Source organism: Eschscholzia californica, unplaced genomic scaffold (assembly GCF_041429995.1).
Source record: "Eschscholzia californica isolate CP2 unplaced genomic scaffold, dmEscCali1.0.p SCAF_5, whole genome shotgun sequence".
NCBI lineage: Eukaryota > Viridiplantae > Streptophyta > Magnoliopsida > Ranunculales > Papaveraceae > Eschscholzia > Eschscholzia californica.
In genome coordinates, this window is record NW_028238472.1 from 855,243 (window position 1) to 880,597 (window position 25,355).

Genomic DNA, 25,355 nt, shown 5'->3' on the forward strand with positions numbered 1-25,355 from the left:
GTCGACGATGATCTTCTTATAATCAACGGTCCTTCTGTTCATGTGAATGGTACTATATATTGGAGCTCTATTAGCCTTAACTCCTGTTTTTGGACATGTTATGATGAGGTAAACATGGTTGCATTTGATGTTCGAAGTGAGAAGTTTAGATATATTTCAATCCCCGAGTTTTTACTTGACAAGCTGCCTAGGAAACACCACGACGATAAAAATTGTTCTGACCCGAAGATTAATTTATTGGAAGTAGATGGACGTGTAGCTATTCAAATTAAAATAGATAGTTATACTATCAAGCTCTGGATATTTAATGATGACAAGAAGGGAATCACAACATCGGCTAATGACAAAAATTGGTCTGAGGTGACTATTAATTTACCTTTCTGTTGGGGAGAACATCGGTATCTTCATCTTCATGCCATATTTGATCAAATAATCTTAAGAAGTTATGAACTTGAAGATCTATATAGTTCCTATAAACATAATAATAAAAAGAATGTCTCGATTTATTCTTTCGATTGGAAGAAGAATATATTGACCAAGTTCGATATTAGAGGAATCCCCTCTTGGATTCCGTCTGGGTATATTCATTGTGCTGATCTGTTCACAACATTCTTAAAAATTGTTTAGTATGTTCTGAATTTGAACAATATTGCTTATTTTATAAGTTTACTTCAATTTACTCCTTGGAAATAATGACTTAATTTAACTTACCTCTTTTCTGAATGTAGATTAAAATCAGAACTGAGTTCAAAAGCTTACTTTATTAGTTGTTATGAACTACTTAAATAGAGTTACATAGAAACAAACTCAACTAAAAATCAGGACTACTCAGTCCACATTACTCTATAACTAATACTTAGTCAAATTAACTAACCAGAAAATACTCTAACACTTTATTGACTAATTCAAACTCTAACACCCTCCCTTAAACTAAATGTTCTTTCAAACATTAGTTTAAATGAAACAAAGCTTTATTGACTAACTCAACTCTAGTGTAGCTTCTGTGACATGCTTCTTAAGCTGCAATCTCCATGGAACAAACCCCAATTAATTTCCGTAGCTTCACAAATGTATCTAACATGAGAGGCTTGGTTAAAATATCTGCAATTTGATCTTCACTTCTGCAGTAAACTAGATCAATAGTATCTTCTTGCACCAAATCTCGCAAAAAGTGATATCGCACATCGATGTGCTTGCTTCTTCCATGTAGAACAGGATTCTTTGACAACTTAATTGCAGAATTATTATCGCAATAAATCAGCGTACTTCCATTTGAATGACATTGTAGTTCCTCAAGTAGTTTTCTTAACCAAATTGCTTGGCAGGCACAAAGAACAGTAGCTACATATTCTGCTTCCGTAGTCGATAAAGTGACAATCTGTTGCTTCTTTGACATCCATGATATTGCACCTGATCCCATCATAAGTACATATCCTGATGTGCTTTTTCTGTCATTTGAATCACCCGCATAATCACTATCCGTGAAACCAATTAGATTCAGAGATTCCCCCTTCCTGTACAAGATACCAAGGTTGATTGAACCTTTCAAATACCTTAGTATCCTCTTGGCAGCTAGAAGGTGCATCTCCTTTGGATTCTCCATGAATCTGCTAATCAAACTCACAGCATACATGATATCCGGCCGTGTGGCTGTCATGTACATAAGACAACCAACTATTTGCTTATATAGAGTGCGGTCTACCTCAGTACTTGTTGAATTTTGAAGCAACTTTAGACCAACTTCCACTAGTGTACTAACTGGATTGCAATTGTCCATCTTAAACCTTCTTAGGATATCACACACATATTTCTTTTGTGAAATAAATATACCACGACCAGTAGGTAGAGAGAGAGGGAGAGAACAAAAGAGGAAGAGAGAGAGAGAAAGAAGAAGAAGAGAAGAGAGAGAAAGAAGAAGAAGAGGAGAGAGAAAGAAGAGAGAGAAAGGGAGTTTTGTTTTTTTTTTTGGTAAAGTTGGCCGGTCGGCAAGTTTTCGCCGGAGAAGAAGGGTGAGGTGGACAGAGGTAATGTGGTAATTCTTAGATGAGGTCGACAAAGAAAAAGAAAAAAAATAAATTACAGAAATGCCGTGGGGGTAGAATTGGGAGGTTGAAAAAAATTTGGAGCCAATTAGAAACATTTTGGGCCCAAAACGAACTGCCGGACACTTATGGGGGCTAAAACGGCCAGTTGGTCACAAATCGGGGGCCAAAACGGAATTAACCCATTATTGTATGTGACAAATGATCATTGAAGTATTTTGATAATTTAGGAAGTTGTTTTAATTCGAAGTATTTTGGTAAACGAGCTTAAAACAATGAGAGCTCGAGCTCTTTCAAACTTATACGAGTCGAGCTTGAACAAGTGAACAATTACTCGAACGAGCTCGAGCTCGAGCAGATAGTCAAATACACGAACCGAGCTTGGACATCTTACTACTCGGCTTGACTCGAGTACACCCCTAGTGTTCATCCAGCAGGTTAGTGCAATTAGGGTTAGCATATCTAAACTTAAGTTCCCATGATGAATCATAAAGGGTTGCTTGCGATTTTACTAGTCGATGTTGTCTCACATTGCAATTAGTTAACGTTTGTGTTGTTTATTAAGATGAGTTCGTTCGATGTCCTTAACTTTTGCCTTTCAGCTATTTCTTTTCCAAAAATGATACTCTGTCCGACAACAACTAGGAATTTTTGCCAGAGAATGCCATGTCGATTCTGCTCTCCTTACTAGATGAAATGAAGAGCAATTTTGTTAATGCTGATATTATTCTGTATAATGTTTGCGTAGATTGTTTCGGCAAGGTAGATATGGCGTGGAAATTCTTCAATGAGATGAAAGCACAAGGAATTGTGCCCGATGATGTGACTTACACTAGCATGATCGGTGGACTGTTCTCTGCAAATCAAATAGACTTGAGGAAGCTATAGACTTATTTGAGAAGATGGACATTAACAGTAAAGTTCCATGTGCATATGCTTATAACACCATAATTATGGGGCATGGATCTGTAGGAAAGTTTGATGAAGCTTACGAATTACTCGAGAGGCAAAAAGAGAAGGGTTGCATTCCTACCGCGGTTGCTTATAACGGTATCATTTGCTCAGTATTCAAGAGTCTTTGATAGTCATCTTGTGGGGAATTGTTGGATTTATTTCACCTTTTGTTTGTATGAAATTATTTGAGGGTGAAGCTCGCCCACTTGTAACTGGTCAAGACTCTTTGTCTTCTAAATAACACTAGGGTGGGCTCCACCTCTTTTTGAAAGATGGCAATCAAAGCCATTCCTTTCCATAATTCAGTAAACAACCAAGTCCAATAGAAAAGATCCACACACGCGCGACAGGCAAGCTTTAGGCAATGAGCCCGTGCGTCCGGGCGCTCAAAGTGAATGGACTCTTTTGCCACGAAGAGTAATTACACTTTAAGTTAAACCCGAAGTATAACTTAGTTGATGGCTTTGACCAAATCAGTTTTGAGTTTATCTCTAACTGATTTCTTGGGGTTAACCTAGTCGGTTTTCGAGTTTATCTCAAGCTCCCTTATCTTCTCTATCATGTTTCCTAGTCGGTTTAGTCTTCCTTTGTTGCTATATATTCTGGTCGAATCAACTGAGAAGACACACCAAAAATTTAGTTACCATCTACACTCACTACAAAAATACGGAGTTCTTGTGACGATCGGAAGCCGTCAATACTAAAAAGAAAACCGTCACAAATATCTAATTGTGAAGGCTTAAGTCCGTCACAAAGAATAAATCCGTCACAATAACTGTCGTCGCTAACATATGTTATGACAGCTGAAGCCGTTATAAGTACATGTTGATGACGGCTGCCTTCATAAAGAAAATATCGTGACGCGAGGATAGGTCTTTCATCTTTGGTGCCAAATTGGTTGTGACGGCTTGTTTGGTATTAGGTCGTCACAGTTATTTGGCGCCAAATTAATTGCGACGGCTTAGTTTGTATCTGGCCGTCACAAATTGTTTGTGTTTTTTTTTAAAATAGGCAGAAACTGAAATATCCAGCTGTAATTTGCAGCTTTTTGTATACACTTTTTAGCTGTTTTTGTACTACACTTTTTAGCTGTAATTTGCAAGTCGTCCATTCATCAAAAACCATTAGGAGAAATCGAAATTTATTCATTCATATAAAAAGAACTCGTTAATGGACAACATAAGTTCATATATATATATATATATAATAGAATCAAAAGAGTAAATGCACCACATACTCAATATCCTCACTAATCCTGTATTCAACATCATCAGTCACAGGAAGCAGCATATATATAATAGAATCAAAAGTTAAATGCCTGCCTCGTGGTAAGTAATTGAAATCTAAAATAACAAAGAAAGGAATTTGCAATTGGTTGTCTACTTGGTAGATAGTTGGTGAGCTTGGCTTCGGCCCTCTTTCGACTTGGCATGTGCTGCCATATTCTGCTTCACATCAATCTTGCTGACAGGTAGAGGTGTGGTAAGGATTTGCCAGTTAGATAGCTATAGACTAGTATCTTTAAGCATCGTCAGTTTACTTAATTACTTCAAGCTTTGTTTTACGTCGAATTATTTATGGTAGTGACACCACTTGTATAATTAGATGTTGCAATATCTGGATTTGATAGAAAGACTTCGATGTTCTGACTTGCCTAAAGGAGTTGAGTTATAGTGAGTTACCATTGCATAAAAGTCGAGGTCTAATATATGCCAATACCACCAAATAGCGGTTGCTAGTATGTTAATTTCTTAGTTGCATCTGAAAACTATCCGTTGCTTATTATTGTGATGCAGGAGGAAGAGATCACCAAATTAGAGTACGAGAGGAAAACCTTGTTGCTGCAAAAACAACAAGTTGGAGATTTACTTAGGAAATTCGATCAAGTATTGAGAGCTTGGAATCTAACTTAAGTTACTTGCAGCAGCAGCAGCACTCAATAGGTAAAACATGCTTGTCGATATTGAAGCTAAGAGACGAAGAGTTTACACCCTCAACTGCTCGATCTGCATTTTATCTTCTTTTCCTACTCTTCTTGCTAGCAACTTCGATCTTGGCTTCTTTGTGGAGTTTACACCAAAGTAAACACCGCCTGACACAATAACACTTTTGTAACTTAATAAAATCTCAGCGTGCTTATGTGTGTGTTTTGAGCCGGTGGGTCCAACTTGCCGAGGATCAGCCACAAATTAACTACACATATTCTGCAGAAGAAGTCTGACCAGCTCGGTAGAAGGTTAGAGAAGGAATTAAACACGTTAACTGAAATGGAGAAAAAAAATTCGATTGCAACTCGACAGCAGAGATGGGTTCTATACCTTGAGTCCTAATCATCCATTAGTAGTCAAACGTGCGAGAAATTGAGGCAATCAAGAGAAAAGTTGATGAAGAGAAAGCTAAGTATTTGCATTCTGTTACAGTGAGTCGGGCGATAACTCTTACAAACTAGTCTTTCAAATGTGTTCCAAGCATTGGCAGGATTCTTGAATGTTTGTTACGTACATTGGAGGCCACACTCAATCAACAATTTTGTATTCTGTTTGTCTCAAAATCCATCGTTGTTCTTTCCGTGTCTCAGTTTGTAATCAGAGATGGCTGGGCAAGGTTAATTGTAATTGAGAAATGGCTTCTTCTCTAACTTCATTCCTTTTCAATTTTCCTGTCGTAGTCACCGGGAACGGCTTATTCGATAGAATAAACAACTTTGGGATCTTAAACCTGCAAGAAAGAAAAAGTAAATTTTTTAACTCCATTTTAATTTCTTACAAAAGGGTACATGATTGTTATCTCACAACATAATTCGGTTCTCTTCTGGTAGGTTGGCTCTTGTGAGTTTTGTATTTTTCATTTCAAATAGTGGTTTAATTGGGACTGGCTCGGGAACGACGATTGGCCTGGCTCGGGCCCTGCCCGCAGACTAATGGCATTTCAAATAGGGGTTTCATTGGGACTGGCCCGGCAACGACGATCGGCCTGGCTCTGCCTGCGGACTAATGGATAGGCCACCCTAAGGGCCCACAACGCCTTTTGAATTTTGTTCCTTTTGGCTCTAACCTTTTGGCAGTTGAGAGCTTTTGACTACGGACCAACCTAACTCAAAGTGGGCCACTAGGCTGGGCATAGTGACTAGCTTGATGTGACAGTCCACACTTAAGAGCACAAAACAGCAAGCAATGTGGCCTGGGACAGCAGCAACATAGCTCAGAACAGCAAGCATATGTTGGAGTTCATGTCACTTTGGGCCAGGCTGCACATCATAGTATTGATCCATCGTTTGAACTCTTGTGGGCCGAGCTTTACGGAGCATTCTAGAGATATTTGGAGTTTGGGGGTATTAATAGTATTCTAAAGAATTCTAGAGATCTCAATGGAAGGATTTGACGCACCTCTCACCAGTTAAATCATCGACCAGGGTTCGATTGTGTTCTGACACATGGTTCGATCGTGTTCTGACACATGTGTAAGCTAAATAGTATAGATAGGGGTTCACCCCTTCATTTGTAATCATCCAAGTGAAGATTCAACCATAAGAGTGATCGGTTGGAGTGACTTGGGAATTGTGCCCGAAAACATACATGTAAACTTTGATTTCATATTAATGAAGCTTAACTTCTTTGTAATACTCTTGAGCATTCTTGGAGCTTAACTCTCTTGGAGCATCTTAGTAGTGTTGGAACTTGTCTATTAGTGAAGGTAACATTAGGCAAAGACGTAAAGGCTTAGAGTTGTGCTTAGAAAGGAAGGTAACACAAGTGCTGCACGGTGCTAAAAGATCGAGCCAAACTTTTACTCCAAGACATTGAGCTCAGTATGAGCAAAGGCGGGGACTGTCGTTCTCCCCTTCTATGCCAGCCTCTTCGTGACTGACTGGGTGTATGGTTCTATGCTAGGACTGATTATCCGGTCAATTGACACGACTAATTCGGTAGTTACCTGGTTTTCCAAATTTACTTGAAGAAGCAACTCATTATATGCTTTAAAAAAATTATCGTATTTAAATTTTTTTTTTTTTGTAGATGATGATTGAAGGACGTTGACAGTTGATACCTGGTTAAATTCATCTTATGGCAGTATTCTTGGAGGATCTCACTCGATAACGTCGGTGTTCTCTCTCCTTGGGGTAACGGATCGGAATTCTCATCCCTCCATCTCCAATTTTCTGTCAATCTTACACAGCCTATCACCATCTCCGAGAGTCTCACATTTGGAATCCCCAACACAACAATGCTGGAAATGCCGGGGTGCTTAGAAAGCACAGCTTCCACCTGAATCAACAACCTCACCAAGATCAACATACTGCTACTCTTAGGTATTAATTCTTTTCTTATCAATGTCGAATTAGTTGAGCAATATGAAAGTTTGGTCTTATACACAGAAATAGCTAACTATGCAGCAATTTAGTTTACCTCTTCAGGGTAAACATTTTCTCCTCCAGTTTTTATACGATCCTTTGTTCGTCCGACAAGCCATAATTCACCATAATGGTCGATCCAACCGATGTCTCCTGTGTCAATCCAACCTTGGTCTGATGCCGGATTATGATCTGGCCAGTACTTGACCATTACATGTGGACCTCTAGTAAAAATCTGACCAATGGGGGAAGACCCTTCACTAATAATCTTCAATTCAACATGTGGAGCTGGTTTTCCTACTCGGACTCCTACTCGATGAGTTGACTCGGACTCAAGTCTACGAGTTGGTTTAGTTTGTCTTTGATCATAAATAGTCATAAAAGTAAGTGAAGAACATGTCTCTGTCATTCCTATTTTGTAACGAGAAAAAGAAAAGAGTTAGAAGTAGAAAGGACTTTGATTTAGGTGTTGCTTGTTTTTCTTTCTAAATCTGAATCTGAAATCTGAAATAAATAATGTTTAATTTGAGTATCTGCGTGTATTTACTTCTCTGATCAATTCAGATATTAAAACAGGTCTTCTCCAATTCAGACTTGTTTTGAAAGTTGAAAAAAATATTCACCCGGTGCAAAGACTTGATTCAAGATTGTAATACAAAAGCAGGCAAAACAATTAAGGGAAGTTTTATAGCGGCCCTCCCATTTTTGTTAAAAGGCCTCCCCACAAATTCATTGACTTGGTAAATATTGATCGACCTTCTTTGGTTAAAGGGCTCCCTTGCAATGGTTTAAGAAAATCCACTTTAAATGTATATCACCCACATTAGCAATCTACATATCTTAACCCCCAATCTCTCCAAAACTCAAATCTCTTTACATTTTTCTTCTTCCACTTTGGTGATAACCAAACTTTCAAGAAACTAAACCTAGGGTTTGAGGAAGATCAAAGAAGGAAGAGATGAAGATGAAAAGAGGGGGAGAGAACGAGAAAGAAACCGAGAGAAAATGAGGGAGAGATGAAGATGAAAATAAAGGTAGTGGTAGAGGTGATAGATTTTACAGAGAGAGTGAGAAGATAAAATGAAGAAGAAGATGAAACAGAGCTACTGGCCCAATTTTCGGTGGGCTCAGACCGAATTATGCAACATTTTACGATGGGCTGGAGCCATGAATTTTACATAATTCGAGCAGAGCCCACCGAAAATTAGCCCAGTAGCTGCTGGTGTTACTGGTCCAGTTTTCGTTGGACTCGAGCCGAATTATGTAACAGTTTACGGTGGGTTCAGGCCACATTTTGTAACATTTTACGGTGGGCCCAGGCCGAATTATGCAACATTTACGGCTCGAGCGCACCGTATTTGCCACCAGTAGCTTTTCGGTCTAGTGCGACTGGAAAGCTCACTTGGGGGTTTTCTTCCTCTCTTGATTTAAACCCACTTCCAGACGAAATGCTTCCAAAGAAGGTGCGCAAATCTTCTTCCTTGTGTTGCTAACCAGTAGATTCAAACAATGTAGTTTCAAAAATTGAAAAAAAAAATATAAGGTTATGAGGAAGATGAAAGAAGAAGAGATGGAGATGAAAATGTGGAGAACGAAAGAGAAAACGAGAGAGAAACAGAGAGAGAATGAGGGAAAGATGAAGATGAAAATAGCGGTAGTGATAGAGTTGATAGATTTTATAGAGAGAGAAGATAAACTGAAGAAGAAGAAACAGAGGTCATGAGGAAGTTGAAAGATGATGGAGCTTTTGATCGGACAATGGAGTATTTCTTTGTTTAAATAATTTTGACCTAACGGCGTTAACTTTACCGTTAGGTCAAACTAGAGAAGGGAGAGTTCATGTTTCTAGAGGGGGCCTTCTAATCAAAATGGGAGATTTGGGGGACCCTTTGAAAAAATGGGCCCCTATTAAATCTCCCAGTAATTAAAATTACAAATACAATCATTTCAGATTTCACATTCAGACTTACAGAAAAATAAACGGCACATAAGAGTATATATTCTAAACCGAAAAGAGAGGGAAAGATAAAACACTAACCATAAGCTGAAACAAGCTTAGCAGTAGGAAATATGGATGAAGTTTCTTTTATAAGATCAAGTGAGAGTCCTCCACCTCCATTTAGTATCTTCTTCATTGAGTCCCCACCTCTCCATCTTTCTCCACCCCTCCTAAACATCACCAAAAATAACAATACACCCTCTCAATTCTTACACTCAAGTTAAACTAGTGTGCCAGCAATTATATTGAAATTTTAGAATGCACCTATATTTCTAAAAAAAGGCTGCATACACAAAAAAATATGGAATGATTCATGATCCTCTCTGGACCCTACTCCGGACAGAATGTAGCCACAAATACGTCTGACGGCAGGAAATAGTCAGACAGAGTATAAAACTGAATTGTGTGGGCCCACAATTTATACCATACCTGATAATAAAAACAGATCAGTCGATTATTTTAGATAAGTCTGACCATCCATTTTTTCAGAGTTTGATTGAGATCATATCCGACGGGTGAGATAGAATATTTTGGTAAGTAAATAACCTAAAAAGAGAAGGGTATTAATGTCAAAATCGGTTATAATCTCCGTATAATAACTCCTCCCACATTCTCTCTATGTTTTTTTTTTCCTTCACGACTTATACAGAATATTCATTCCCTAACTTCTCTCCACAACTACCCATCTTATTTCTTATCCCTTAATTTCTTTGTCTACATCTTCTTCATTTCAAGTAAATAAAAAAAATATGATCTATTGGCGTTAGCAAGAGGACGGCGGAAACCTAGTACCTGATAAAAGAGAGGAGATCGCACATCATGGTGGGGACAGTGATCAGAGAAGAGACATGATGTGTTTGGATTGTTTGGAGAGAAGAAAAGGGATCAAACTTGGGCAGGAGAACATGAGAAGCACCAATCATGAGCATGGCAATGGCTGAAGATATCCCACCAATATGACACAAAGGAGCTGTATGTAGATAAACCTGCAAAATACACGCCCACTTCATGATTTGTTACCCAATGACTTCGTAGAATCATAGTCAACCTTTGAAAATATTAATTGAACTTACGTCATCTTCATCATAGCCAACTACTGCGATTTTAGCGAGAGATTGGATGATCAGAGATGTGTGGCTTATTGCAACTCCCTTTGGGCTCCCGGTGGTCCCTGATTACAAAAATACATATATATATACATTCACTTAGATTTTTGAATCTAACTCCCATGAACCTGATTTGGCTGAGCCATCCATGTTCCACTCCTTTTGGTTACGGTTACACTAGTAATTTTAGGTTATTTTGGAGAATGGTTTTTATTCATATTTGTTTTATTCTTTACTCAAATAGAATCAATATTAATCTGACTCAGCAGACAAGTCAAACACACGAGTTTGGAGAAAACGTTCTCATATGTCACTTGAGCCCATTCAGATTGTGAGTCAGATTTTTTAAATTTTTATTCCTAAATGAGTCAAGGCTAAACAAAAAACGGCAGGCTCAAACGAGTCAGATTTTAAATTTGTATCTTTACCGATCGAGTTATAAAGAGTTGTGGATATAAGTTTCTAATTCACAAGTCTGAAATTAAGGAAATAAATATTTGTGACATGATCTTCTGGCGGACCAGATGGGTCTGGCGGACAAACTAGATGATTGTTGCATTGTTGAGGTGTACTTTCCTCAACAACCACTAACCAAAATATGGAACTTAAAAAGTTAACATTAACCAGAACAACTTGAGAGAGAAGACCTTCAACTTCAAAACAGTGTCTAAGAGTTGAGAGTTTGTATTGTTTGCTACCATTCGACAATTTTTCAGAAAAAACGTATGATCTATTTCAAAAAGGTAAAACAGTTGTATCAGAAGAAAAAAATATCATAATATGGGTGCGTACGAGAAACAGAGTGAATCTTTGTCTGGTCGGCTGAATGTATGATACTGTTCGATTTTAGATTAATTTAGTCAGACATTTCAAATCAAATAAAATTCAAATTATGAGAAAAAAATTACCGCCTTTAATATAAATGAAAAACCAAAATTTGGGAGGGTTGATTAGGTAAATAGAATATAAAATACCTGAAGTGAAGCATATAAGAGCAATGCCACAAGCAGCCCAAGAATAATCAAATGATGTGTATGTATGTATAGGTTTCTTGATGGCTTCTGTGCTTAACACTGAAAAAGAGAATGCAGTGTTAATCTTATGATATTAGCTCCATAGCAAAAAGTCAAAATGTTCGTAGCTAAAACTATTTACTCCGGACATGGTCCGAAGTAATTGTTCATTTGTTATGGATTTCTTTTTCCAACTAAATTTGAGGCCATAAAAAATTTAAAATTTAGAGATGGACTAGTATCGGTATCCCATTGGTTATGGTCTAATGTTGTATTCTAGTTAGATAACGTACCAGTAGTAGTGGTGGTTCTGAGTGGGGTTGAAAGATGAGCGCTAATAAAAACATTCCACTTAATACAAGTCAACTTGTTAAGTTGCAGCTGGAAGCACCACGTTCGACAACTCTCATCAACCACCAGCATCACCGGTCTAACAATCTCCAATGCTAATCTTGCCTCTTCATAATTCTGCAAAACCAAGTTTATAAAAACCCATTATGTTCTTAACCCCATATGACTTTTCTTATTTCCTTCTTTGACCCAAAAAGAAGTTCTAAAACGAGTTCTAACATTTCTCGCAGAATTAAATGATGTCACATAATCTTATGACCTAGTTTAAGTTTTATGCAAATTTTCTTTATTTTTGTTAAAGACTTAAAAAGTTCTAGGTGGTAACTAGAATTTGAACGTCACTCAGAACTACCGAACCAAATTTTAGGGACTTACCCATCGATAATTAAGTGGAGCAATGATAGCTCCAACAAATGAAATAGCTAGCATCCATTCCAAGTATAAATCACTGAGTACAAAAATCAAAATGTTAAGTTATCATTAGAGGTGAGCATGAGTCTCTTCTCTAATAGTATATTGTTTCAAACGCAGTCGAAACTGTCAGGACTTCGAACAGTTAAGTCAGTTAAGTTTGGTTTATTTTTGTCTAAATTAATATAATGCAATACTAGAATTTTAATACAGTCTTTTTCTGCTAATTGCTGAAATACTTTTCCACATATAAAAGATCAAAATCTCTAGGAAGAGTGGTCAGAGGACGAAGTAAAGGCAGCAATAGACGATCTGGCCAAGGATAAAGCTCCGGGACCTGACGGATTGCCAATATCTTTCTTTAGCAAATGCTGGGATATTATAAAAGAGTCTATTATGGGAGTGGTTGAAGAATTCTCAACAACGGCAACTCTTCATTGGAGATTAAACCAGACGTTTATAGTTCTCATTCCTACAAAACAGAGTAATTCCTCTTTTGCGGACTTTAGACCCATAAGTTTGGTGGGTGGTACATACAAAATCTTAGCAAAAATCCTAGCTTCGAGAATGGCCAAAGTGATAGGGAAGGCAAAAATCCTATCTTAGACGGATTTATGATAGCAAACGAACTAATAGACTCAAGGAGGAAAGAAGGAAAGAGGTTTAATAATCAAGGCAGACCTTGAGAAGGCATACGATCGGGTCAATTGGGATTTCTTATACCAAACCATGGAGCGCATGGGATTCGGGTACAAATGGCGCTCTTGGGTGCATGCGTGCGTCTCCTCTGCAACCTTTTCAGTCCTAGTCAATGGAAATCCATCGGAGGTCTTTCAAAGCTCGAGGGGCATCCGGCAAGGGGACCCTCTATCTCCCTTGCTCTTTTTGATGGTGGGAGAAGTATTAAGCCAATGCTTACAGAAGGCTGGAGCAATGGACTGGATCAAGGGTTTTCAAGTCAAGGAGTCGGGCAGAAGTATCAATCATCTTCAATTCGCAGACGATACCCTGTTCTTCCTAGACGAGAAAATAGACCAAATTCAGAAACTAAGGGACATCCTGGTTTGGTATGAACTAGCATCAGGACTCAAGGTCAATATGAACAAATCTTTCATTTATGAAGCCACAAGGGTTGAAGCAGGAACAAGGAACTGGGAGGCCCTAAGGGGATTTGGGTGCCCGCTAGAGCGGCTACCATCTTCTTACCTAGGGCTCCGTCTGAGGGAGAAGTACAAGGCGAAAGTTTTGTGGGATCCAGTCTTAGAAAGGGTCAATAAGAAGCTGGCGGCGTGAGGGTCAGGTACTATCGAGGGGTGAGAAGGTGACCCTCATAAAATCAGTTCTTCAAAAGCGGAAGATGGCCAACTTTCTGTGGAATGGGAAATCAGATAAAAAGCGTATCCACTGGGCGGATGGAGTTCAGTAACTTCTCCTAAAGCTAGAGGTGGATTGGGGATAAAAAAAAGCTTAAAAGGATGAATGAAGCACTTCTGATCAAATGGTTATGGAGATTTGTGTCCAAAGATATATCCCTGTGGAAGGAAATTATTGTTGAAAAGTATGGGGGTAGACCGAGTATATGGGAGAAGAGGGTTAAGAGATCATCGTACGGATGTGGAATATGGAAAGGAATTCAGCGCCTTTACAATAAGTTTGCCACTTTGACCAAATGGGTGGTGGGCGATGGAAGGTCGATTCAGTTCTGGACGGATGTATGGATTGGGCCATACAGTTTGAAGAACAGATTTCCCCAAATATATGATCTGGCGGTAGACAAAAATGTTTCGGTGTGGTCTTCCTACAACAGGGAATCACAGATATGGGATATAACTTTGCGAAGAAATCTAAATGATTGGGAGATTAACCAACTCACGAAACTATTGGAGTTAATAGCGTGCGCCCAGTTGGGGGAAGGCAAAGACAAGAGAGCTTGGAAATCAGACGAAACTAAAAAACTCTCGGTTAAGGAGTGTAATGTTAGGCTTGTGCAGGATAGTCAACTCATAACTAACCCCCTTATCAAAGCTATCAATCGAAAACATCTACCTCCAAGAGTTTCCTTCCTCATATGGGCCATCCTAATCGATAGAATTCCATCAGTGGACTCCTTAAAGAAAAAAGGGTTCCAGTTGGCGAACCGATGCATTTTGCGCAAAGCAGAAGAGGAAACAGTAGATCACCTATTCCTCAATTGCGAAAGAGCGTCTCACATTTGGGATTATTTCACAGGTCTTTACGCACACAGTGGTGTAGGCCAAACACCATCATAAAGCTCTTTGAGCAATGGGAGGATGTAAGAAAACCAGGGTCGAAGAAGGAAATTTGGGACATAGCCCCGGCAGCAGTAGTTTGGAGCATCTGGAAGGAGCGCAACGACAAAATTTTCAAAGAAGCTAACCCTTTCTCGGTCCTGGAAGTTGAAGACGTTAAAGGGAAAATCCATAACTGGATTGTATCTAACCCCAAATATAAATTTTCGTCTTTTATGGATGTAGTAAGGAATTGGGAGGCCTAGGTTATGTGAGAAATCCCTTATACTATAGCCCTCTTCTGCTTCCTTTGTATAGTTGTTTCTTTAAATAAATCTGATGGATGTTTTGGGGCATCCAAAATGGTTGTAGGGGCAAAAAGACTTTGGTCAAGCATTTTTTACTTTAATTGACTTTAAGGGCAATCTTATCTTAAGTACACTCCATAACTGAGTTGGCTCATAAGAGAAGAGATATTTTAGTCTTTTCAGCCTCTAAAAAGATTAAAAATGCCCTTTGTTTTATCAGGAGGAGTGCACAATGGAGTATACCAGGGACTCCCTATCAACATTGAGAAAATAGTCAATTATTTTGGATTATTAATTTGTTATGTTGTCCAAATCCTATTTTCACATATTCAACTTCCACAAAATAAATTTTTTTAATCAGTCCTATTTGAAATCATTAAGGTATAGATATTGATTTTATTTTCTGATTAATAAATTAGTGAAGATTCGTACACATCGTAAATTAAGAATGCAAGAGATACAATTTTGCAAAATTTTGTGGCCTTGAAATAGGAGGGTCCGCACGGCAAGGTTGGGATTGAATCGGCCCTAATTTGCTCCATTTGATTGAGATATAAAATTTAATGTAATTTTTTTTTCAGTTAAAACAAAATTTGAATTATTTTTTCAAAATTTAAATAATTACACCATAAAAACAACCACCAATAAGACTATAAGAGTACACAAAGGAAGAAGAGAGAAAAACAAATAAGAGAGGGAGAGGGAGAGAGACAGAGTGAGAGAGAGGGGAAGAGAATTGAAGTGTTGTTTTAGGGACAAACCTGTTAAGAGCAGCAATGGCGACGACATCTCCTCTCTGAACCCCAAGCTCATATAATCCTCTTGCTAGTTCCAAGATACTCTCCACAAATTGAGAACCTGTCTTTCTTCTATCTCCATTAATGGTGACCACACGATCACATCGAACAGTTGATATTCGACTTAGGCATTGACATATATGACCTCCTTGTCGTGAGTTATCAAACACATTCATTTTATGGGAGAAGCACAAGTGAAGAAGAGAAGTTAGGATTTGAAAACTTTGTTATCCTTATTTTTGGCTCTACTTTTGGTATACTTCTACTAGATTTTAGATGAGGTGAGAGCCAATAACAGGGTGACATCTGTACATGATATTAAGACACCCCAAGATATGTTTGATCCCCTGGTCTTAAGTCTTACCAAGACTATGTTTACCCAACTTATTAGATTGGAGATGAGCGGACCCAGCAGGCAGGCCTTGAGATTTGAAGACCGCGAGTTTAAAGAATGTGGGCCCACATGTGATTTTTTTTTTCTGAAAGGGCCCAAATCTGTTCTCATTAAAAAAAAAATTGTATATTGGAACTTCAAGTTTTCTTTACACCTAATGTCGAGCTTAAATATGAAATTTATGTTAATAACTATACAGTATGACTCGAATGATCTAATTGTGTTATTTAGAAATCGACTTGAATGCGAAGAGAGTCCTAGTCGGTTCTTAGTCGAACTTCCAATTCAGCGAGATACTCAGTGGAATCGGTGAATCAATATCTTGGTCTTTCCCTTTTTGTTTTAAATACAAAAACAAAAACAAAAATTAAAAAAATGAAAGAACTAAGAAACCACAATTCTCCGGAAAGAAAAAAGTACAGATAAAAAAAGTCAATACTTTTCTTTTTTATGGTGTGAAGGTGTGTTGGTTGTGGTTAGGGGTGGGAAAACGGTCTGGAAACCCGAGACCGGCCCGATCCGCCCGGACCGTTAGTAACCGAAAACCGGAAGGTACACGACCGGGCATACCTGACCCGATAAGCCGGGTGCTAGTGGGCCGGACTCGGATAGGGGCTCAAATCCGAGTCCCCACCCGATAAGTCCGTCAGCTACCCGTCTTCCATAACCCGCCCGCTACCCGATGGATTTAGAGAGCCCGATACCCAATGGAAAAGACCTGCCCGTCTACCCGCAAGAAAGATCTGCGTGTTTTATTTAGATCCAACGGCTGAGGTAGGGCGTCTCTTCAAATCATACCTCAGCCGTTGGATTAAACTGCGCCTCGACTTCGTTCAATTTTAGTTGTTTCTTTTTTACTTAAGCGACTGGGTGTGACAGGTTGGTCATAACCAAATGATTTTTCGCAGTGGTACCATCTTTGGCATATGTCTGTGGGTTTCTTCATATGGATCTTTTGTACTGGTATGAGCGTGCTTTGGTAGATGTCCCGATGGACCAGATATTTTTTATTTTCCATTGCATATATCTTTCCTGTAATGCTCATTTTGCAGGAAAGAGCTTCAAGTCTGCAAAGGTCTTTAGTGCACTGTCTTGGAGTTGGTCATCAAAGTCACTTCAGTCGAGCAGGGATGCTATTGAGTCAGACGACTCTAACGAACTTAGTGCCGAGGAGGAGAGGCTCTACAAGGAAATTAAGGTACCTGATCCAACAAATATGTGGTAAACAGAGCACCGTAGTGTATTGATCTATAACTTTTGAGGTTCAGCTGTGCTTTGAATGTGGTTGCTAGGCAGTTTAGCTTCATTTGAAGTTTCCACTGCACTTTTGACATACTTCCACAGTAGGTAAGAGGAGATAAAGGTTTTTCGATCTTATAAGATGAAGAGACTCTTGAATATCAAAGGTAACACCATTGCCCAACTTTGTGAGTCCAAAAAACACTGAATTATGTGTGCATGTCTTGTAATTTATGTACATTTCTCTCTTCAGACAGTTCATGTCTAGTTTGCGCACTAATATTGTGATATTGCAGGTCTCTTTCGATCTGACACAAGGTGTTGTAAGATGTACATTAGTAAGAAGCTATAGTCAACTTCAGATAATGAATCTTCTTCTGGGCTACAAGGTGAAGTCAGTCCTATCAGGGAGGGGAAAATAGCAAGTGATGATGTGTGCCTGATTTTGGATAATGGTCCCTGGGGATATGCAATGGAAGAAGCTCGATCTTCACTGGATCAGACATGTCAGCCAGATAGTGAAGGGAGTCTTAAAGAGGTTAAAATGTTAATTTGGGTATGAATTATTTTCGGTGGGTTGAGAAGAAAAGCAACCAAGTACACAGTCGGGAAGCATATGGTTGGCTTCTCATGTTAATGGTTCGAAACAAAAATTCGATCAGATTCTAGAGGAAATGAGTCTTGCGGGATGTACTCTCTTAAATGAGACTTGTGTTGAATTAGTTACTACTTGTATCAGTTCCCAAATGCTTCCTGAAGCTTTCAATCTGATACAAGCTATGGGTTAATTCAAATATCGTCCGACATTTTCAGCTTATACTAACTTGATTGGTGCCCTAGCAATGGTGCATGAGCTTGATGTTGCTCTCACCCTCTTTCATCAAATGCAGGAGATTGGGTATGAAGTGAATGTGCATTTATTTACAACTCTCGTTCGAGTTTTTGCCAGAGAATGCCGTGGCGATTATGCTCTCTCTATTTGTTTTGGCAAGGTTGGTAAGGTAGATATGGCGTGGAAATTCTTCCATGAGATGAAAGCACAAGGAATTGTGCCCGATGATGTGACTTACACTAGCATGATCGGTGTTCTCTGCAAAGCAAATAGACTTGACGAAGCTATAGACTTATTTGAGAAAATGGAGCTTAATAGGAAAGTACCATGAGCATATGCTTATAACACCATGATTATGGGGTATGGGCATGTTAGGGGCGGAACCAGGATTTCAGAACCGGGAGGGCAGACCCTTTACTTAAAGTTTGTAAAAAAATTCTTTAGAAAATTACCACAAAATCTATCTACTATTTTCAAAACTAAAATCTAAAGACGTGATTAATTTTCTCATTTAAACGTGCAAAAGACGTGATTAATTTTCTCATTTAAACGTGCAAGTAGTTCAAAAAAATAATATGAAGAAGGTAATACCTGGTGAAAATAAAAATTTGGTCTTCTCTTTCGTCATATATCCACATTTACGAAAGTATGACACTTGTTAAATTTGGTACCTGCTAAAAGAATACACAACGCAACGTATATACAAGTAGAGATTAGTTTGACAAACTAAATATGAAAAGAAAAATAACTAACTAAACTAAAAACTACACATATAAATAAGCAAAACAAAACTAATATATTCATTGATCACTGCGTTTCTGGATATAAAATTTATTGTAAATCCAATAAAGATATGCATAATACTCTAAAGATAAACAAAATACTCAAAATAACTGCAAAATACTAAAAAAAAAATATACTATGCAACCATCATAAGAGAACCACTCAAGGTATAAAATTGTGTCACTTGAGTTGCGCCCTACGATCGTTCAAAGCATAAAAATCATCTATTATCGAGTCAGAATCAATTCCTTCAGCAAGTTCTCTCTCAATATGAATAATCATGCAATCTCTAAGAAAATCATCATCCATTTTGGTGCGACGTTTTGTCTTGATAAGTTTCATTGACGAAAATGATCTTTCAGTAGTTGCAGTAGAGACAGGTAAAGTTAACACTAGACAAATTAGTCTATGAATAAGATAATATGCCTCTGATTTTCTTGTTTCTACCAAATTCTTACATAACTGCAAAACAGAAGATATATTTTGAAATTCGGGATGTTTAAGAACATCAAATTCATAATGTAACAACTGAGATTTCAAAATAATTATCTTCTGACTATTAAAATCTTGTGGATAATCTTTTTCAGCAAGTTTGCTTATATTGTCAGCCTTAAACGACAGATTCATCATGACCCCTAAAAGCACATGCTTGATATGTAAGATTCGGTAAACAATCAATTGTTGTCTTGAGTCTTAACTGATTTTTCTGAACCTCTTCTTTAGATTGTATATTGATTAACTTGTCGATGTGTCGAGATGTACTCCCTAAATCTTTACAAGCTCTTACCGCCACCATGTGCAAAGAATCATGTTCTCCCATATGCCTTAGAAACGAACATTTTTTCCCATCATTAACTATCTTCCATTTTCCAAACCCTTCGACTGTAAACACTGTACGATTTGGTGGATTTGTTTCAAAAATGAAGCATGGAAGACAAAATGCGGCATCTTTTGCAGGGGAATACTCTAGCCAAGAAAATCAAGTAAACCACGAAGCTTGGAATCTACGGAGTGTTTTTCCAAATTCAGTTTGTGGATACTCATCAAGTATTGGTTGGTACGGTCCAGCATTTAGATAAGCTCTTCATACCTCATCTTGTTTATTAATAGGATGCTGCCATATTTGAAGGCGTAACCCAGGATCACGTTGAAAAGTAGCTTCGACATTTCTTGAAGGTTCAACTGGTTGTTTACCAGTTTCTCCATCTTCAACTCTTTGAGCATCGACTCCAAACGTGGAAGGTACACTTTCTGGAGATTTAACTCCTTCATTATCAACTACCCCGTATGCAACTCCTTGATTATCAATTATTGTTGAATTGGGAGGTTGCTCATTAGATAGTGACACATTGACTTGAGAAGTAGAAACAACATCTTCTTTTGTTTTCTTGTTCTCTCGTGGTTTGAAATACGAATGTATTGTCTTCCTCCGTTTACTTACTTGGGGAACTTCAGACATCTTGGCTTAGGAAACTAAAAATTACAATTACGTTACTTTCCTAATTAGAGTAAGAAGTATACAATAATACAAACATTAAGTTCACTATTCACCATTCATACAATATACTTATACACAAAAATACAAAATAGTATTTGAATTAGATTGATCTTTTTCGTCAAATTTCCCGACTCGTTCAAGTTATTTGGCTCGATTTGGTGATTATTAGGGTTAATGATGGATCAAAATTGTCAATTCAATTAGTTGATTATGAATGACTTAGGGTTTTGTAATTACTGAATTAGGGATTGAAGTAGAAATCCCCAATTTTATGGACTATGGTTAATTTTATTCATAAAAGATTAAAAGAAGAGTAAACTACATCAATCAACAAAACCCACATCCACACAATTATCAAAAAAACATAATTAATAATATTCAAGAAAATAAACTTTTTTTATAAGAAAGAATGGGTAAATAAATACAACTCAATTTAAATTTTAAACCCCATAATAGAACATCATTAACTAAGCATTCACCTTTAAAAGGCAAATCAAAGTTCATGATTACAAACTAAATAAAAATAATGAATACCCATAATCCCAAGAAGTTATAAAAACATCATATTTCCTAGAGAAATTTCCCTAAATCTTTTAGGGTACTAAAGATTATGTTTTTAAACAACTAGTACATACATACCCAGAACCAAAAAAACAGTTCTTGATCTATTTTTGAACCACAAAATGAAAACCAAAAGCTACCCATTATGTCAAATATCATAAGAACTTACTATGTCAAAATATCATAAGATCTCAAGCACAAACAACACCCAAACCAATTAAACTATTAAAATCAAGAACAACAAGCGATCCCCATTGAACTCTATTAGTAATATAAACCATAACTAAGCTAGAAAAAAATAATATTAATACTAAATTTAATCATGGGTAGTGAACTGAATTTTTTTATTTAAAACATAGTTCTTAGGAAACAGGACGACGAGATAGACTTCGAGTTCTTAGGAAACAGGACGGGGCAGCCCTACATTTTGCAAACAAATGTGTTCACAGGAGGTAAAGGAAACAGAGAACAGAGGATATATCTCTGGTTCGATCCAACGAAAGATTTCCATTCCTACTCTATTTTATGGAACCTTTACCAGATAGTGTTCTTCGTGGACGATGTCCCAACTAGAGTGTTCAAGAACAGCAAAAACTTAGGAGTGAAATTCCCATTCGACCAACCAATGAAGATCTACTCTAGCCTATGGAATGCCGACGATTGGGCAACAAGAGGTGGGTTGGAGAAAACAGACTGGTCCAAAGCACCATTTGTGGTTGCCTATAGAGGATTCCACATCGACGGGTGTGAGGAGTCGGTCAGAGCTAAGTTTTGCAGGACACAGGGGCAGAGATGGTGGGATCAGAGGGCTTTCCAAGACCTAGATGGGATTCAGTACAGGAAGCTTAGTGATGTCCGGAAAAAATATACCATCTACAACTATTGTACTGATAGGGTCAGGTTCCCAACCATGCCGGCCGAGTGCACCCGGGACAGGGATGTCTAATTCCATACACATATGTAGAGAGTATACTGCTACTAGTATACTATTCACCTGCTTCTGATTTGGGTGTTAAATTTGTACCCAAAAAAATGGGTAATACTTTTTTGGGTAATACCCAGAAAAGAGTAAATGAAGTTACCTTGACGGATTTCCTGAAGAGAGAAAGCTTTTGTGTCTGAAATTTCTGATGTGGGGGTAATGGAGGAAACTCTGAGAGGAGGAGGGATTTGAGGAAGAATTGAAGTAGTGAGAATTTGGGTTTTGAAATTGAAGTGAAGGGAAGACCCAAAGTAGAGGTTTTGGTGATGAGGGAGAACAAGGGGTGACTGAAGGTGGTTATAGTATATATATATTATCCATGGGAGAATTTTTTCTAAATCATTTGAAATTACGTAAATACCCATACCACATAATAGAAAAATTACAAATTCCAATCTCTTCAATGGTTTGGATGATGACTAGGTATGTCCTTTCGATCGGTTGAATCCCAAACTCTAAGAGCAGCTCCAACGTGATGGGGGCTGGGGCTCCCAATTTGAATTTGGGAGCCCCAGCCCCGAGCCTCCTCCCTCCAACCCGGGAGCCCAGGGGCTGGGCTCCCGGTGGGGCTGGGGGCTCCCAGCCCCAATATTCTTCCCGTTGGGAACTCCCAACGGCTAGTTGGGAGCTCCCAACGGGAATATTGGGGTGGATCCCCTTTAAAAGGGGATCCACCCCAATTTTTTTTCATATTCTCCTTCTCTCTCTCTATTTTATCTCTCTCTATCTATTTCATATTTTCATCTCCTCTCTCTCTATCAATTTCTCCTCCATTAATTTTTTTTTTCAATGGATCCAAATGCCAATTTACATAATTTAGGCTATATGGAAATGTTGAACTCCGATTTCAATTATGTCGATGAAGTTAATTTATCCAATGATGGGATCGAAGAAAGGGTCGAAGAAAGTCTTGATTGTAATGAAACACCAATGTCGTCGGTTTCTAGTAAGCGTTATACTAATGATGATGATAATGTGCTCGTTCATGCTTATTTGCATATTGCCACCGATGCGATTATTGGTAATGATCAAAGAGGGGGTACTTTTTGGAGCAAAATTACCGAACACTTCAACGAACGTACAAATCAAAATCGTGTACCAAAAGGTCTTAAATGTCGTTGGGGCGAAATTAACAAGCAATGCGCGAAGTTTTGTGGGTATTTGGCATTGTTGCAAAGGAACCCAAAAAGCGGAGAAAATGATAATGATCGGGTAATTACTCTTATTTTACATTTTGACAACATTATGATTTATTTTTGACACATATTTGAAATTTTAAAATTTTATTTTTGTAGATAAAATTCGCAAAGGCGATGTTTAAACAAAACGGCAACAAAGATTTTAAGTTCGAACATTGTTATACAATTTTGAAAGACCATCCCAAATGGTCATTAAATTTATCTCAATCTTCGTCACACAAAAGAAAAAATTCTTTTGACCAAGACGAAGGATCTCCCTCAATAACCCAACAAAGACCACTTGGAAGAAAAGCAAGCAAGGAGGCTAAAGATAAATCCAAAGGTAGTGAAATTTCCGCGGTGCTTGAATTTTGGAAAGAGAAAATGGAGAAACAAGATAGTAGAGATATACTTATCAATGAAGCCATTATTTCGCAAAAAGAAAATCGACTACTTCAAAACAAACAATTAGAAATGAAAGAAAAAGAATTAGCCATTGAGGAAAAAAAAGTAAACGCTAAAGTGTGGCAAATGGGGATAGACTTGGTGGGCAAAGATACTTCGAACATGACTCCCGAACAACTTGCTCTTCATAGGATGTTGATCTCGAATTGGCAAAAGAAAAATCTATGAATTTTAGTTGATTTGATTATGTATGACTTTGTTTTTTGTTTTGATTATGTTTGAATTTTAGTTGTTTTGGTTATGTATGAATTTTAGTTGTTTTTTATTAAACCCGGAATTTATGTATTTTTTTTAAATAGCACTTCATTGATTGAAAACCAAATACATAATCGAAATACATAATAACTCCCTACAAACACATAATCGAAATACATAATAACTCCCTATTAACACATAATCGAAATACATAATAACTCCCTACAAACACATAATCGAAATACATAATAACGGAAATAGTTCCGTTTAGTCGTTGCGATCTTTAGTATTCCACACGTGTTGTACAAGATTTGCCCTTAATCGTGTATGCAAATCTTTGCTTGTCACTCGACGAAGACGATTAAACATTTCTTCATTTCCCCCAACAACCACTTCTTCTGGAATACTTCCGTCAAAATCATTAGTCGCATTAGGTCCTTCATCTTCGATTATCATGTTATGCAATATAATACATGCCTTCATGATATCACCTAGTGTTTCTACATCCCAAAGACGTGTCGGTTCTCGGATGATAGCAAATCGAGCTTGCAATACACCAAAGGCTCGTTCAACATCTTTTCTTACCGATTCTTGACGTCTCGTAAAATATTGTTCTTGTGGAGTTAACGGATTTTGTATGCTTTTAACAAAACAACCCCATTGTGGATATATCCCATCAGCGAGATAATAACCCGTATCATAATGCTTACCATTAATCTCAAAATTAACAGTTGGAGCCTTACCTGTGGCAATTGCATCGAACACCGGAGAACGCTCCAACACATTGATGTCATTCAATGATCCAGGCAACCCAAAAAATGCATGCCAAATCCAAAGATCCGACGATGCAACAGCTTCTAGTATGACTGTTGGATTATGGCAATGGCCAGTATACTGTCTGTGCCATGAGGTCGGACAATTTTTCCATCGCCAATGCATACAATCTATACTACCGAGCATTCCAGGAAATCCTTGTTTTTCACCAAGTGTTAAAAGCCTACAAATATCAGATTCATTAGGAGACCTTAAGTAACGAGGACCAAACACATTGACGATCGTTGATACAAATTGTCGTAGTGAATCGATTGTAGTCGTCTTTCCAAGTCGAAGGTATTCGTCAATTGCATCTGCTGGTGTCGCATAAGCAAGCATTCTCATAGCCGCAGTTATCTTTTGATGTGGCGATAAACCCATTTTGCCGAAGGCGTCTGCCTCTTGTGCAAAATAGTGATTATGAGCAACCAACGTATTGAGGATGTGAAGAAATAAATCACGACTCATGCGATATCGATTTCGGAATGTAGCAGCATCATAAATTGGATTCTCAACAAAATAGTCACGCATCAGTCGTTCATGACCATCTTTCCTGTTACGATTTATCGTACGATGACCCGGAACAGAACCAACATGACGGGAACGTGGTCGTTGATCCCTTTCCCTTTCCTGTAACTCTGATAGATACAATCCAAATAAAAATTCATCTTCTTCCCTATCTTCTAACTCTTGTTGAATGATCATATTTGTTAACTCAAAATTATCATCCATTGAAGGGAGAGAGAAGATGGAAAGAACGTAGAAGGAAAATGTAGAGAATATAGAAACAAGATGTAGAAAACTTAATGGATAAGTGATTGTATTTATAGGTGA

The 25,355-nt window shown here is 37.9% G+C and overlaps 1 protein-coding gene and 2 pseudogenes across 7 annotated transcripts; 1 reads left to right on the plus strand and 2 right to left on the minus strand.

Moving 5' to 3' along the window:
• Positions 1-1,015: 1,015 nt before the first annotated feature.
• LOC147535966 (secreted RxLR effector protein 161 pseudogene) lies at positions 1,016-1,777 on the minus strand (annotated as a pseudogene).
• Positions 1,778-4,131: 2,354 nt separating this feature from the next.
• On the minus strand, positions 4,132-22,287 carry AAE14 (acyl-activating enzyme 14). 7 transcript variants are annotated; one of them, XM_086639579.1, is made up of 13 exons: positions 21,971-22,287; positions 18,638-18,717; positions 15,546-15,729; positions 12,192-12,264; positions 11,759-11,933; positions 11,427-11,525; positions 10,420-10,517; positions 10,139-10,332; positions 9,386-9,516; positions 7,403-7,758; positions 7,044-7,261; positions 5,315-5,714; positions 4,132-5,088 (listed from the first exon to the last, which is right to left on the minus strand). In XM_086639579.1, exons 2-12 carry the CDS (start codon positions 18,672-18,674, stop codon positions 5,582-5,584), a joined length of 1,698 nt encoding a protein of 565 aa, XP_086495705.1. In that variant the 5' UTR covers positions 18,675-18,717; positions 21,971-22,287; the 3' UTR covers positions 4,132-5,088; positions 5,315-5,581. The 7 variants fall into 7 exon arrangements, with proteins under 7 accessions (XP_086495705.1, XP_086495703.1, XP_086495704.1 ...); XM_086639577.1 differs by having other exon boundaries at positions 4,132-5,213; XM_086639578.1 differs by having other exon boundaries at positions 4,132-5,213; positions 18,638-18,720.
• Positions 20,737-21,875, plus strand: LOC147535968 (xyloglucan endotransglucosylase protein 2 pseudogene; annotated as a pseudogene).
• Positions 22,288-25,355: the final 3,068 nt, after the last annotated feature.